Source organism: Dipodomys spectabilis, unplaced genomic scaffold (genome assembly GCF_019054845.1).
Source record: "Dipodomys spectabilis isolate Male_0828 unplaced genomic scaffold, ASM1905484v1 ptg000002l, whole genome shotgun sequence".
Lineage (NCBI taxonomy): Eukaryota > Metazoa > Chordata > Mammalia > Rodentia > Heteromyidae > Dipodomys > Dipodomys spectabilis.
This window is the reverse complement of record NW_024870679.1, coordinates 3,657,021-3,672,603: the sequence shown is the minus strand read 5'-3', so window position 1 is coordinate 3,672,603 and position 15,583 is coordinate 3,657,021. Positions and strand designations below refer to the sequence as shown.

The 15,583-nt window shown below is 45.6% G+C and overlaps 2 protein-coding genes across 4 annotated transcripts in view; one reads left to right on the top strand and one right to left on the bottom strand.

Moving 5' to 3' along the window:
- The window catches only part of LOC122108223 (glutathione S-transferase Mu 2), a 108,477-nt gene that overhangs the window by 26,649 nt on the left and 66,245 nt on the right, over positions 1–15,583 (top strand). The window lies entirely within an intron of this gene.
- LOC122108253 (glutathione S-transferase Mu 2) lies at positions 869–6,680 on the bottom strand. The gene is made up of 8 exons (XM_042680283.1): positions 6,579–6,680; positions 6,205–6,280; positions 5,750–5,814; positions 5,406–5,487; positions 5,198–5,298; positions 4,133–4,228; positions 3,938–4,048; positions 869–1,415 (listed from the first exon to the last, which is right to left on the bottom strand). Exons 1-8 carry the CDS (start codon positions 6,612–6,614, stop codon positions 1,326–1,328), a joined length of 657 nt encoding a protein of 218 aa, XP_042536217.1. The 5' UTR covers positions 6,615–6,680; the 3' UTR covers positions 869–1,325.

Sequence of the window (15,583 nt, the reverse complement as noted above, 5' to 3'; positions counted from 1 at the left end):
TCACCAAAAAGCCAGAAGTAGAGCTGAGGCTCAAGTGGTAAAGCTCTTAGGCACAAAAGCTCAGGGCAGCTCCCAGGCCCTGAGTTCAAGCCCCTGGACCTTCTCTCTCTCTCTCTCTCTCTCACACACACACACACACACAAACACACAAACGACAAGACATAGGGCAAGTATAGCTTCACCAGGGGTCACACGGACTGGCAGCCCCCATAGTGGGGTATAGGGTCTGCAGAGTGGGCAAAGCTGGGCTTTCAGGCAAGAACAAGCAGAACTGAGGCACCCTGTTTCAGGTAAGGGACAAGGAAAGTGGGAGTATTCTACTGAAGAAAGAAGGACCTGAGACTTCAACTCTATGAGAAGCACTGGTAGAAGAAAAAAAAAAAAAAAAGGAAATGCAAAGGGATGAAGTATCCTGTTTACAGATGCCACCTCACAGACCACCAGAGACCACGATCAATGCAAACAGCAAAGAGTCGTTTATTGCAAGCTCCAGCTTGGTCCTCCGCACACCCGGCAACTGGTGAGGCTAAGAGGCCCCGAGCGTAAAATCAGCATAGTTTTTATAGTATTGAACAAACAACTTTAAGGAACTTTTACATAAGAAATTACACGAGTCGGGTGCTGGTGGCTCACGCCTGTAATCCTAGGATCTGAGGATCGCGGTTCAAGAGCCAGCCCGGGCAGGAGAGACCATGAGACTCCTATCTCCAATAAACCACCAGAAAACCGGAAGTGGCGCTGTAGCTCAAGTGATAGAGCGCTAGCCTTGAGCTGAAGAGCTGAGGGACAGCGCCTAGGCCCAGAGTTCAAGCCCCAGGACCGACACACACACACACAAAAAAAGAAATTACATGATTGGTTAACATTTAAAACAAACTAAGGTGGGCAAATATGATTGGTTGACCTTTACAGAAAATATCCTTGGTTCACAACTTGACCACAAATGGTTATGAGTCACACCTGGACCAACAGTATGCATGGCATGTTTTACTCTGGGCTCTGAAGAACGGTTGGTGGGAATATATATGGTTTTAACTGAAACTCTTAGCTCATGGTCACTCAGGGGCAAAGTCACTTGGGGGCTAACACCTGCCTTAAGCAAACGCCATCTATGGCTCCAAGAATTGTGCCTGGCTTTCTGTCAAAAATTCCTAGCATTGGGGCTAAAGTGGGCCACGAGTTAAATCGCAGAACTGAGATGGGGTCTTAAGTACAACGGAAGTGCTTAGGTTTTTCAGGGAAAGGATGACAAAACTGTCTCAGGTTGCAGGTCTGGTCTGGATCTGTCTCCAAGGTCCCAGAGCCAGTAAGGACAGCTGTGCGTCCTATTTGGGGTTCCACAGGGCCATCTTTGCAAACACAGGTCTAGAGAGAAAGCGGCTGGTCTTCATATAGGTGGAGATCTTGTTCAAGCCCTGTGAGTAAGAAAGAGAAAGCAGATCAGATCTTCTGTCCATTGGGCCAAGTAGCCTTCCTTTAAGAACACACTGTTCTTGGGGGGGGGGGGGAGGCGGAGGGTCAAAGCTCAGGGCACATCCTAGTCTATGTAGTCCCCCTAGCTCTGGGAAGGAAGCTCTTCAGTTCCTGATACTGAGGAAAATTCTGGTCACTATGTAAGATTCTTTATATAAAGTAGACATTACATTATAGACAAAAAAACAAAAACAAAACCCTCCCAGGGCTGGAATCAGCCTGTCACTCTGTGCTGACTGGGAATTGGCCCCAAACTCCCTGCTCAAGGCCCTATCCTGTGTTGTCTGCACAGACTTGCTCTTCTTTCACAGAGAAGCCCCTCCTTATCTCGGTTAGCACAGAGGAGAGATCTAGCAGAACAGAGAGGCCAAGACTTGCCAGTGTCTGCAGAAAGACATCCCAGGTCTTACTCTGTAACACAGCAAATCCTGACTGCAAGGGGACTCCGTGAAAAGTGAACCAGAAAGAAAGGACAGATACATGCTTATCATTCTTCTGTAGCAGAAAGCACTAACTTTGAAAGCAGGCACCTGAACCCATACTCTGTGGCCCCGTAGTGGAAATGACTAAGCTAATCCTTAACTATACTGTGTACTATATTTTCAGTGACCAAATAAAAGGACTCAAAGATCAAAGGGCTAGCCAGGTGCCAGTGACTCACCCATGATCCTAGCTACTTTGCTTTGAGAGGCTGATATTGGGAGAATTGTGATTTCAGGCCAACTCAAGCAGGACCTATTTCAGTGGGAGTTAGGCATGGTCAAACATGTCTGTCATCAAAGATACACTGGACAGTGAAATCCAGGATGATTGTGCTCTAGAAGCAACACCCAGCATGGAGCAAGACCCTGGCTCAGAAGTAACTAGCATAGACCAGGCACCAGTAGTTCATGCTTGTACTGCTAGCTACTCAGGAGACTGAGATCTGAGGGTTGAGGTTCAAAGCCAGCCAAGACAGAAAAGTCCATGAGACTCTTATCTCCAACTAACCAGCAAAAAGCTGGAAGTGGAGAGGTAGAGCTCAAGTAGTAGAATACCAGCCTTGAGCAAAATATTCTCAGGGACAGTGCCCAGGCCCTGAGTTCAAGCCATATCACCAGAACAAATATAAACAAACAATCATATGAAAAAAATCATGCACCAAAAAAGGACTAGAGGTATGCCTTAATGAAAGCACACTGCCAAAACTCTGGCATTTCCAGGAGAAAGACAAGACAAGAAAGTAGAGAGGGAGGGAATAAGAGGGAAGGAAGGAAAGAAGGAAGTGAGGGATGAAAGTAAAGAAAGAAAAAGAAAGAGAGAGAGAGAAAGAGAGAGAGAGAAAGAGAGACCCAACAAGGCAAATCTGGGCAGACCTGGCTGATTTCAGTGTGAAGATGTCTGGTGTCTTCCATCCCAACTCACTACAGACCCACAGCTATTGCACAATCTCCAATGCCACATCATTTAGACCAGAACCAAAGCTGATAAAACCTGGCTAAGAAAGCATGTCACTTCGTGGGGAGGAGGAAAGGAGAACAGATTCCAGTAGTTGAACGGACGCCTCCAACACTCAAATCTCTAACAAAGAAGGCTTTATGGGTGTCAAACAAGTGGATTCTGGGAGGCCCATGACTAGCTGTGAGGTGAGGCCCAGGCTGGGCTCCTCAATGTCTAGGTAGCACCATGTATACCTCATGGTCTAGAATATCCACTGCATTCTGCTATCTCAGCCCTAGATGGGAAGACACCATCCAAGTCCCATGGGGCCAAGCAATGAGCCTCATACAGAGAAGATAGCCAGAGACTATGAGGGACACTGAGTGAGAATTCAACCTGTTTCATACTTGAGATACTAAAGAATAGAAGGTGAAAGATGAACATTGAACAAGTGAAGATAAAGTCCTGCAACAGAGGCCTCGCGTATCTACTCAGTCCAACACCAACCATAGTGCTGGGGTCTCTGTGCTTCCTTAGCCAGGGATCCAACCAAGCAGAGCTTCCTACAGAGCAGGTGTGAATATTGTCTGTGTCTTGGTATTTCCTATCAATCCCAACTCATCTCACTCTCCCAATGCTACCTGCTCACACTCTGCTGACTCCTCCTCCTTCTCTACAGGGTGGAAACTCAAGCTGCACAAGCTCTGGGGATTTTCCTTCCCCTACAAAGCAGACAGCCACTGATGGCTGCCTTTAGGCTAAACCAGAGGCTCACAACCCAGCGCAGCCTCCCTGGCACTGGGACATTGAACATTCTCAGGTTCCTAATCTGTCTAATGGGATGGATTGATCTAACCACCCCCCAGGAATGTTATCATGGTAAACTTGGCTCAGTTGATTCAAGTTGCCAAGCACAGGGGCTAGCAGAAAGCCAGTGAGCAGTGAACCCTAGTTATTCTTCACTCAGCTCCAGGACTACAGAGGCATCATAGAAAGGGGGAAGGGAAGAAATTCATCCATGAGGGAGGAGGATTGGAGGTGTCACCTCAAAGCGGGACATGAAGTCCTTCAGGTTGGGGAACGCATCCAGGCACTTGGGTTCAAACATTCTATGCTGGTCAAGAATATCGTAAACCAGGAAATCCACAAAGGTGATCTGCAGAAAGCTGAGAATGAATGAACTGAAATTTCATAACCAAGAGGAAAAACAAGTTCTCCTCAGCATGACTCTTCCCTTTACCTTGTCCCCAGCAAACCATGGCCGCTTCCCCAGGAACTGGGAGAAGAGCTTCATCTTGTCAGGAATGCCCTCCACGTACTCAGGCTTCAGTTTCTCCTGAGGAAGAAAACAGCGGTCAGTGCACCTTCAGATGCAAGCCCTAGCTGCCCCCAGCAGAGGTTGCTCTCAGCTGGATTGAGAAGACCCCAGCCTAGGAAGGAGTGAACAGCTACCTCCCATGTAACTGGGGCTATTCTAGGGTTCAAGCTTCTATTGAATGCATCACCATTTTTTAAATAAATAGGTGTCAGAGCCCATATTTCAGGGGTGAAGAGAAGCCCGAGAGGAATCCAACACTGTCCCCCATCTGTCACCACTGATGTACAAGACACTTCCTATGGTTGAGGCCCAAGAGTGCTGCGGGCACCATCAAGCTATGAACTCAGGCAGACTCAAGGATGCAAACAATGGAAAACACTCAGGGGAATAAAAGCTGGATGTTCTACATAGTGCAAGGTCAGTGAGAAGGCACAGACTTCTGTAACATTAAAAAACAAAACAAAAGGAAAGTGAATTTGAGGAGCTGGAAGAAAAGGGGAAGGATGAGAGGCGCTTCATCCATGTAGACTTTCCAGAAAGCCAGCTCATTCTTGTGGGTGTTAAGGGGACCGGCACTCAGGGAAAACCACTGGGAAAAAGTTCCCAGGGGAGAATGACCTTCCCACTCAATTGTCCTCTTCTTCTTCCTACTTTAAAGATAAGAATTCCAGGACCAGTGATGTAGTTAGTGTTCAGGGCAGAAATCAGTGATTTCAGCTGGGGAATTCTGAACACAAACTTTACTGTCCAGGTACTGAATTTTCCCCTGGAGAGGCTGAGCTGCATCCTAAGAGTTAGTGGAAATTAATTGTAAGTTGCATCTGATGAGATGTTAGATTTGAGATTTACTCTATTTGGTACTTAGGAACAGTACTTGCACAATGAGTTCAGAGAGTTCAGATGGCAAACAGAACCAGAGCAGATGAGAATTTGAGGGTCTAGAACCCTAACCCAACCATAATTCATTCAGGTTAAGGAAAGACTCACAAAATCAGGGCTGTAGCAAATCGTGCCTAGTTGTATGCGAGTGTCCCAAGCCTGGTTCTCCAAAATGTCCACACGAATCTTCTCCTCCTCTGTCTCCCCACCTGCAGCCACACAACTCAGTTGCATCCTCTCCACCCCACCCCAAACAAGCCCAAGGGATGACCACTTCCCACCCCTACACACCCACCCAGCCACCAGCCCCACTCACACAGGTTGTGCTTGCGGGCAATGTAGCGCAGGATGGCATTGCTCTGGGTGATCTTGTGAGCTCCATCTATCAAGTAGGGCAGCTGGATGGACAAGCAGGGAAGGTCACAAGGGGCCCCAGGTACTAGCAGCCCTTCCCTGGGTTAGAGCAGACACAGTGTGCCTGGCCATGCTGAGCCCTCCATGAATACACGGCAGATGGAATTCAAGGGCTGGGGCATGGAGCATCACAGAGACACAACACAGACAGTCTGGAATAACTCATCCTAACACCTACAAGCTAGAAAAAGATGATGCAAGAGGGTCACTCATATTTCCCCAGACCACCCTTTCCCCTGCACCTACATTGGGGAAGTCCAGGCCCAGCTTGAACTTCTCACTCAGCCACTGGCTTCTGTCATAGTCAGGAGCTGTGGTAGACAAGATCAAGTGAAAACAAACCTCCCTGAGTCCAGCCCTCCTTCCCCAGGACCCCCTGAGGCAGGGGATCTGCACTCTGACCAGCTGTGTCCCACCTTCCAAGGCTACAAGGACAAAGAATGCAAGAGAGATTTACAAGACCAGGCTCAAAAACGTTTAAGTCAGCACTTACGGAAACCAAACGGAATTACAGACAGCCCTCCACTCCCAGCCCTCGGCCTTGGAAAATAAAACTGAGTCCTCCAAGAGTTTCCTGAACAGGCAGGTGCTGCACCCGACTAGGAGACCTGCAGAGCTGAGCAACAGGTGACCACTGTAAAGGTGTCAGGGCTCCAATGGGCAGCGCAGGAGTCAGGATTCTGCCCAGGAAGTGTCTTTACCATCTCCCATCGAGTATTTCTTCTCCTCATAGCTTGTGTCTGTGTATTCTAGAAGCAGGCGGATGGCGTGGGCCAGCTGGGAGAGATGCAAGGTGACACAAGTCAGACATTGGGAGGGAGGAGGGGTGCTCAGAAACTTGTTTATGCCTAACGTCCTCTCTCTATTTCTCTATCTTTCTCTCTCTCTCTCTCTCTCTCTCTCTCTCACACACACACACACACACACACACACACACACACACACACACGGGGAGGGGGGAGGGCAGAACAGCAGATTCCATCCAGCAACTACTGTTCCAGAAGCAGCCCCCATTTACTCAGCGTGTTCCCACCCCGCACCCCTGTACCCCTCTCCACGGGGACCCCTCGCTCACCCCTCGGATGTCCCAGTAACCCAGTGTCATAGGCATGGTGCTGGTGCTGTGAACTGAGCAGACTGACTTCGCCCCGACTGGCTTCCAGCAGCCCTTGAGGCCAACTGAGGAGAAAGATCTGCTTTGCCCAAGCTACAGTCAGTCCTCGGCCCGCCCCGTGCCTCCCGGCGCCGCCCCGTGCACCACCTCTGCCAATCAGGAAAGCCTGGATTTAGCGCTGGGACCCCACCCACTAGGAGGAGTAACAATCAATGCAGCCCCTGCCAGGAACCTCCCAGGACTGGGCCTCCAGAAGCCAAAGCCAGGGTTCAGCTAGACTGCTCCCCAGCCCAGCCAGAGGGTCATTGCCTGAACCCTGCTCTGCTGAATCCACGATGCTTTGGCAGTGTTGTTGGGTGACAGGAATATCCATGACGTTCTCCCTGCGTTCTCCTCGTGACATAGTTCAGTCTCCATCACTGTCAAGTTCCTGCAGGCTCTGGGTGGCTCAGGCTGTGAGGAATACCTAGCAAGTACTCACCTGAAAGGATAATCCTCCACTTTGTCATAGGAGATCCTAGAAATCAGATGATCTGCAGAGTTCTGCTAAGGTGAGTTACTCAGACCCATGACACTGGAGCTGACAGTGCAGGCCCAGCGGCCACTGCTCCCGGTTTTGTCCAGTTCTGTGTGTAAGCTTAGGCCTCAAGTGAGGTTCTCTCTGGATTTGTGCACAGAGACCCAGTGCCCTGCTCTCACACAGGGCTGGCCCTTCACATTGTTTCAAGTCCTTACAAATTACTTGTCACTCTGAGGTTTGTATATCTTCGGGGAGAAAGGTTCTATACTCAATTGAGCAAATAAAATTTCAAGCTAAAAAATTAGAATCATAACTGTAGAAGAACCAAAGTAGTATGTTCATATTTATTGGTCAAAGACTCCTTTCTTGAGGGAGGAGGGCAGTTATTGACCCTCTCACACACCAGGCCCCAGGAGCAATACAGCCCCTCACTAGACTGTAGTTTGGATGTCAAAGAAGACAACTGAAATGGGAACTACAGGGAGAGACTTTTAAAACATGAGGCACATCTTCATGTTTTTATGCCCTGAGAACGGTGGACAGGGAGGGAGGCTGGGTGAAGGAGAGGGAGGCCATGCTGTCCAGGACAAGGACTCTAAGGAGCTGGGAAGGTGGGCTCTTGGGGAAAACAGCTTTGTCAAAGGAAAAGAAGGCCTGAACCAGTAGGATCTCAAAGGCAGGATTCCCACAAACCAGGAGAGACATCTAAGTGGGTGACATAGGTCTCTGAAAGGTAGTAGGGAGCAATCAGGACTGGAAACACTGGAAGTGGTCCTGAAGCAAGGGACTGTGGTCCATTAATGACCTCACAGTAGTTTGCCCTAATGTTGCTCAATTCTCTGGATATCTGTATGCTGTATCCTGAGCTTATAGTGAGGAGTGTTTTTAACTCTTTAAAGAGACACTGTGCAGGTCATCAACATATATTGGTAGAACATGCTGAGAGCCTTTAGAAGGACTCCTAGACTGGAATCCATAATTCCATTGAGCTCTATGGTAACACTTTTAAGGCAATTCACAGTAATTCTACATAAAATTGCCTCAGTTAGTTTTTAAAATACAACTTACTAGAAGTAAATAACTATAGACAAGTTAAAATGTATCCTACTTCATGGGAAAAATTTCTTAAATACTGTGTGTATAAATTTAGGAAATCCAGAAATTTTCTTAACCTGAAAAAAGAAAATGATTATGTTCACATTCAAAGTTATGAAAGGAGACCCTTTTTCTCTTTTTTTTTTAATTTTTTAGATTATCTTTAAGCTATTGTGCAAAGGTGATTCAATTCAACATGTCAGTTTAAGATACAACGCATCCGGATAAAGTAGTTCCTAATCTCTCATGATTTACAAAAATGAACACAAAATAAGTACGATGGCACGTGCTTTCAATGCCAGCACTCAGGTAGAAAGCAAGAGGATAACAAGTTGAAGGGCAGCCTAGGCTACAGAAAGAGACTCCAGAGGCTAAGAGCTGAAGAATCTCAGTTTGAGACGGTTTGGGCAGAAGTGTTCTCCCAGACAAATACATAGTGAAAATTCTTTAAGATGTTAGTATACACAAAACCCCAAAAACACAGGAGACCAAAGCAAAACCAGACAAATGGGGTTTCACTAAACTAAAAAGTCTCTGCTCTACAAAGAAATAAGCAACAAAGTAAGGACAGAGTCTACAGAATGGGAGAAAACATTAGCAAACTATGTATCTGACAAGGGGTTACTATCTGAAATATGTAAGAACTCTAAAAAACTCAATAACAAATAATAACTGGATTAAAAAGTAGGATAATATACCAAAATCAACATTTCTGAAAAGAAGATATACAAATGGACAGTAGATATGTGAAAAACGCTCAATATCACTGATCATCAGTAAAATGCAAACCAAAATCACAATGAGATATACCTCATCACATTAAGAAAGGTGATTCTCAAAAAGAACAAAGAGGGCTGGGAAGGTGGCTCAGTGGTAGAGCGCTTGCCTTGCATGCAGGAAGCCCTGGGTTTGAGTCCTCAGCACCACATGAGCAGAAAATAAAAAAGCTGGAAGTGGCACTGTGGCTCAAGTGGTAGAGCACTAGCCTTGAGCTGAAGAGCTGAGTGACAGCGCCCAGGCCCAGAGTTCAGGCCCCATGATCAACCCCCCAAAATTTTTTTTTAAAAAAAGAACAAAGAAAACCAGTAGCTAGGTGCTGGTCGCTCACATCTTGACTTGTAAATACTGAGGAGGTTAAGATTTGAGGATCATTGTTCGAAGCCAGCCCAGGCAGGAAAGTCTGAGACTCTTACCTCCACGTAACCACCCAAAAGCCAGAAGTGACATGGTGGCTCAAGTGGTATATTGCTAGCCTTGATAAAAAATGCTCAAGGACAGTTCCCAGGCCCTGAGTTCAAGCCCCAGGACTGGCACAAGAAAGAAGGAAGGCAGAAAGGCCAGAAGGAAAGAAGGAAGGAAGGAAGGAAGGAAGGAAGGAAAGAAGGAAGGATGGAAGGAAGGAAGGAAGGAAGGAATGAGAAGGGTTTGTGATGGCTTGGGGAAAAGGAAACACTAGTATACTGTTATGAATGTGAATTATTATACCCGTTAGGGAAAACAATATAGTCGTTCCTCTAAAAATTAAAAATAGGACTATAAATGATCTAGCAATGCCACTATGGAGGATTTATCCTAGGGAAATCAAATCAGCATGTGAAAGGCATCTGTACTCCCATGTTTATTTCAGCACTATTCACAATATAGCCAAAACACTGAAATCAACCTTTAAGTGCCCATCAATTGATAAATGGAAAAAGGAAATGTTGTACATATACCATGGAATGCTATTCAGCTGTAAAAAGAATGGAATCGCCTCTTCAACCAGAGATGCTGGAGAGCTGGATAGTTGAAACTAGATCCCTGTTTCTCTCCCTGTACAACAGCTGAAAAGGAATCAAAGACCTCAGTACAAGGAAGTGTTGGGAAAATTCTGCAAAATGTTGGCACAGGCAAAGAGAACCTGGAATTGACTCATATGACTCAGCAAATAAAGGCAAGAACTGAAAAATAGTATTATAACATAAAGTTCTATACATCAAAGGAAATAATTAACAGAGAGAAAAAACACCCTACAGAATGGAAGTAAACCTTTGCCAGCTATTCATCTGACAGAGAACCAATATGAAGAACATATAACAATTCAACAATGGGGTGGGAATGTGGCTTAGTGGTAGAGTGCTTGCCTACCATGCATGAAGCCCTGGGTTCGATTCCTCAGCACCACATAAAGAGAAAAAGCCAGAAGTGGTTCTGTGGCTCAAGTGGTAGAGCACTAGCCTTGTGCAAAAGAAGCTCAGGCCCAGGCCCTGGCAAAAATAAATAAATAAAAATAAAATGGCACTGGGTGCTACTCAAGAGGCTGAGATCTGAGGATTGCAGCTTGAAGCTGTCAGGGCAGAAAAGTCTAGGAGACTCATCTCCAGTTAAAAAGCTGAAAGTGAAAGTCAAGTGGTAGAGTACCAGCGTACCAGCCTTGAGTGAGAAAGCCAAGCAACAGTCCCTCAGTTCAAGCCCCAGTACCAGCACAAGAAAATAAACACTTAAATATATGATTAAATAGTTAATTCAGTAGTCAAATATATAATCAAATAAATAGTTAAATGGGTAGCATAAATTTACTTTCACTTGCAATGATGCTTGTCTGTAGTGCAAGGCCAAGAAAAAATAAACTTACAAAGAATAAAATAGCAAATAAGGAGGGAGAAAGTCACTACACTGCTTTTGGTATGGCCACTATGGAAATCAGTATGGTGGTTCCTCCAAAAACTAAAACTAGAACCATTATAGGATCCAGATTTATCACCCCTGAATAGATACTCCAAAGAAAGTAAGTCAGCATACAATAGAAACCCATACACATCCATGTTTACTGCAGACTGCCCACAAGAGCCAAGTCATGGAGTCAGCCTAATGTCTATCCACAAATAAATGCATAGAGAAAATATGCTATACATTCATACTGCAGTATTGTTCAGTCATTAAAAAGAGAATGAAATGAAATGATACTCAGGAAAGTAGATGAAGTTAACCAGACCCTGAATAAAAAGTATCATATGTGTTCTTCCATATTTGTGGAAACAAAAAAAGAAAAAGAAAGGGAGGGAGGGGGAAGAAGGATAGAAGGAAGGAAGGAAAAGAAAGAAAGAAAGAAGAAAGAAAGAAACAGAGAGAGAGAAAGAGAGGGAGGGAGAGAAGGAAGGAAGGGAAGGATGGAAGAAGGAAAGAGAAAAATAGAGGGAGAGAGGGAGAAGAGAAGACAGGAGAAGAGAGGAGAAGGGGGGAGTGGAAATGAAGAAAGGAGAAGAGACAGAGGCTGCTAGGGTATGGGAAGAGGAACTGAAAGGAAAAAGCAGAGTGGAGGCAGGGAAGAAGAGAATGCATTAGGCAGGGATGAGAAGATTAGCATGATCCATTAGAAAGGATGACATGAAAATTTGTAAGACACTCCATATTGGGGCGGGGAGCTAAGACCATGAAAGTTGAAATTAGAGCAGTAGTAGGGAAAGTAGGCTGGAGGGAAGGATGGAGACATATTGATCAAGGAGTGGAGTTATGTTTAGCCAGGCGCAAGGAGTTCCAATAGGCTAGTACTGCACAGTGTGGGGAGGGGGGATTTAATAACAATGTTAATGTGGAAAAACCAGCCTGGGCAGGAAAATCTGTGAGCCTTGTTTCCCCAGTTAATGAGCAAGAAGCCGGAAGTGGAGATGTGGCTCAAGTGTTAGAGCACTGGCCTTGAGGGAAAAAGCTAAGCAAGAGTAAGAGGTCCTGAGTTCAAGCCCCGGTACAGGTGCATGTGCACCCACATACACACCCACCTACAAAGAAAACAAAAAAGTAGAAGAGAAGAAAAGAAAAACAAAGAAAGGATTTTGCATGTTTCCACCACAAGTATTGGTTGTAGGACTGCGGTTTGATTTCAGGGTCCTGCTTAAGCCATGCCCAGCCCAAGCTTCTTTTTTATATAGCTGTCTGATACAAACTAGTTGTAAATCTGGACCTAGTACAGAGATGACTACAGTTTCAAACAAAATAAGGCAGGGATTTTGCTGATCTCAGCCAGCACTATGGGAAGGGTTGGTCACTTAGCTTTGCTGTAATCTGGAATGAGCACAGCTCATCTGATAGGATTTAGAGAACTCATCTTACTACAAAGACACACCTGGGAAGGTAGCACAGTGAGGATGACTATGAATCACTGTCCTATATTAGGGCCTGAATCCTCACCCAGACTCCAGCATCAAGAGAAAAAGTAGAATGTCCTACCAAGAACTAGTGAGTCATGCTTGTAATCCTAGCTATTCAGGAAGCTGAGATATAAGGATTGCTGCTTGAAGCTGGCCCTGGCAGACAAATCCAAAGAATCTTATCTCCAAATTAACTACTAAAAGCTGGAAGTGGAGGTGTGGTTCAAGTGATAGAGTACCAGATTTGAGTGAAAAAGCCAAGTGAGAGCCTGAGGACCTGAGTTCAAGTCCAAGTACTATCGTGCGCGCGCACATGCGCACTCACACACTCACACACACACAAAATAACAAAATAACAAGTGAAAAGAGAATATAGGGGCTGGGAAGGTGGTTCAGTGGTAGAGCGCTTGCCTCACATGCATGAGGCCCTGGATTTGATTCCTCAGCACCACCTAAGCAAAAAACCCAGAAGTGGTGCTGTGGCTCAAGTGGTAGAGCACTAGCCTTGAGCTGAAGAGCTGAGGGATGACCCAGGACCGACGGGGGGGGGGGGGGGGGGGGGGGAGGGGGGAGAGAAAGGGGAGAATTAGAGAGAGAAAGAGAGAGAGAGAATATAGTGTCTTGATCATAACTATTTTTGTGCTAAGACACAGCATGCTAAGAGGAGTCAGGCAGAGAGAAAGATGGGAGAGAGCAGAAGAGCCATGTGGACAAAGGGAATAGCTGGCTACGTAGGAGTTCTTTTCCCTTTTGGAAATTTTCCTGAAGCCTGACTTCACACCAAAAAAAAAATAGAAACAAAGGGGGGACATGTTCACAACATGGTCCAGGACAAATACACATAGATGACTACTTGAAACCAAAGCTCCATCAAAAGCTGGGCACTGGTGGGTCATGTCTATAATCCTAGCTAGTCAGGAGGCTGAGATCTAAGGAAGATATTTCAAAGCCAGCCTGGGCATGAAAGTCCATGAGACTCTTTTTTTGGGGGGTGGGGCTTGAACTCTGGGCCTGGGCACTGTCCCTCAGGAATTCAGCCCAAGGCTAGCACTCTACCACTTGAGCCACAGCGCCACTTCCGATTTTTTGGTGGTTTATTGGAGATAAGAGTCTTACAGACTTTCCTGCCCGGGCTGGCTTGGAATCATGATCCTCAGATCTCAGCCTCCTGAGTAGCTAGGATTATAGGCAGGAGCCACCAGAAACTGATTGGGTGATTTTTAAGTGAAAAAAAAATATTGTACCTCCAAATGTCCATCCAGTCCATTCCAAATAGAAAAAAATATAATGGTTTGTTGTATTTCATCATATCAATGTATTCATTCATTTTTGCAACTTATTTGCAAATGTGTTTACAATATAGTCAATAGTGTTCCACAGAAGCAGAGCAGAATAGGTACAAATAGATGAATCGATACATCAGTTTATTAATATATACATATACATGTGTATGTGTGCGCATATATCTATACATGTGTGTATATATTATATGTATGTATGAATTGATTCAACAGATTATGAAGAGAATTCCCATGGTCACTCTGCAATTCAGGAAGTCAATGGTATAAGTCAGTCAATGGTATGAAGGTTGGGTAGGTAGAAGATGGGTGCAAGTCCCTTGTATGTTGGAGAATACAGAGCCAATTGTCTAGATACTCCAAAGCAAGGTGGATGCTAGTGCTCAAGCCTATAATCTCAGCCACCCAGGAGATCTGAGGGTGGGGATTCAAAGCCAGTCCAGGAAGAAAAATCTGTGAAACTCTTATCTCTAATCAACCAGCAAAAAGATTTTTTTTTCTAATAAAATACTCCTAGGTCTGGGAAGGTGGCTCAGTGGTTGAGTTCTTGCCTCGCATGCATGTGGCCCTGAGTTTGATTGCTCAGTACCACATAAGCAGAAAAGACCAGAAGTGGTGCTGTAGCTCAAGTAGTAGAGCCTTGAGCTGAAGAGCTGAGGGACCTTGCCCAGGCCCAGAGTTCAGGCCCCATGACCAACAAAAGCTAAATAAATAAATCTAGTAAAAATAAAATACTCCCAGTGTACAGGAAGAAAAGCAATCCTAATCTGTTTTTCTTTCTTTTTTTGGGGGGGGGGTCCAGTCGTGGGGCCTGAATTCTGGGCTTGAGCGCTGTCCCTCAGCTCTTCAGCTCAAGGCTAGCGCTCTACCACTTGAGCCACAGCACCACTTCCAGCTTTTTTCTTTTTGCTTATGTGGTGCTGAGGAATCGAACCCAGGGCCTCAGGCATGCAAGGCAAGCGCTCTACCACTGAGCCAACTTCCCAGCCCCCTAATCTGTTTTTCTTTGTAATAACAATTTATAAAAACTATACTTGTTAATAGGCCTATATATTGTAAAAGAGTTAAATACAAATTTTATTGGATTTCACAGATTATAGGATGAAACAGATTAATATCTTTTGTTTAAATAATGCTGGGGTCCTTCCTAATCTACCTGGACACAAATCATGGATAGATGAGAAACTTCTGAAATTCTTCTAGGATCTGAGGTGCAGGTAGAGTGGGGGGAGGGGGATGTGATCTTACAGTAGATGAGAGAAAGGGAAATGGTTAAGTATGTAGGGCTAAAAAAATGGCAGATAAGGGGCTGGGAAGGTGGTTCAGTGGTAGAGCACTTGCCTTGTATGCCTGAGGCCCTGGGTTTGATTCCTCAGCACCACACTAGCAAGAGGAAAAAAGCCAGAAGTGGCGCTGTGGCTCAAGTGGTAGAGTGCTAGCCTTGAGCTGAAGAGCTGAGGGGACAGCTCCCAGGCCCAGAGTTCAGGCCCCATGACCAGACCGCTCCCCCGCCCCCCAAAAAAGATAGTAACACATGTCCTACTATGGCCATTCTTGTTCCCATAGTGCCTCAGGCTCCTGCTTAAATGCTTCTAGCCATAATGCTGATTTCTCACTCAAACACTTTTTCTTCCCATAATGCTGTTTACCTGCTCAATCAATGAAAGGATGCCACATGCACAAGCCATGAAGCCATCAGTGCAAAGCCAAGGAGAAGAGATGTGACAGGAGCCCCATTCTATAATAACCCTCATCTGGAGGGTCCAGGTAACCGCTGGAGCAGTGACACAGGCTTCTGAGTCATAGGAGACAGGGTCCAGGAAGACAGACAATTCACGTCTGGGGCCAGTGTTACAAGTCTTCTGATTGTACAATATTTGACAGTCATGGTTGGGAGGGGCAAGTGCTCTGGCTCTCATGCATTGG

What these genes read in the sequence shown, in the direction of transcription:
- LOC122108253 (XM_042680283.1), bottom strand. Translation starts at nt 6,614, where the DNA reads ATGCCTATGACACTGGGTTACTGGGACATCCGAGGG. An exon ending in TGCCCGCAAGCACAACCTGT is followed by an intron (nt 5,299 to 5,405) that starts GTGAGTGGGGCT and finishes GTGTGGCTGCAG; the next exon opens with GTGGGGAGACAGAGGAGGAG. An exon ending in CATGGTTTGCTGGGGACAAG is followed by an intron (nt 4,049 to 4,132) that starts GTAAAGGGAAGA and finishes AGCTTTCTGCAG; the next exon opens with ATCACCTTTGTGGATTTCCT.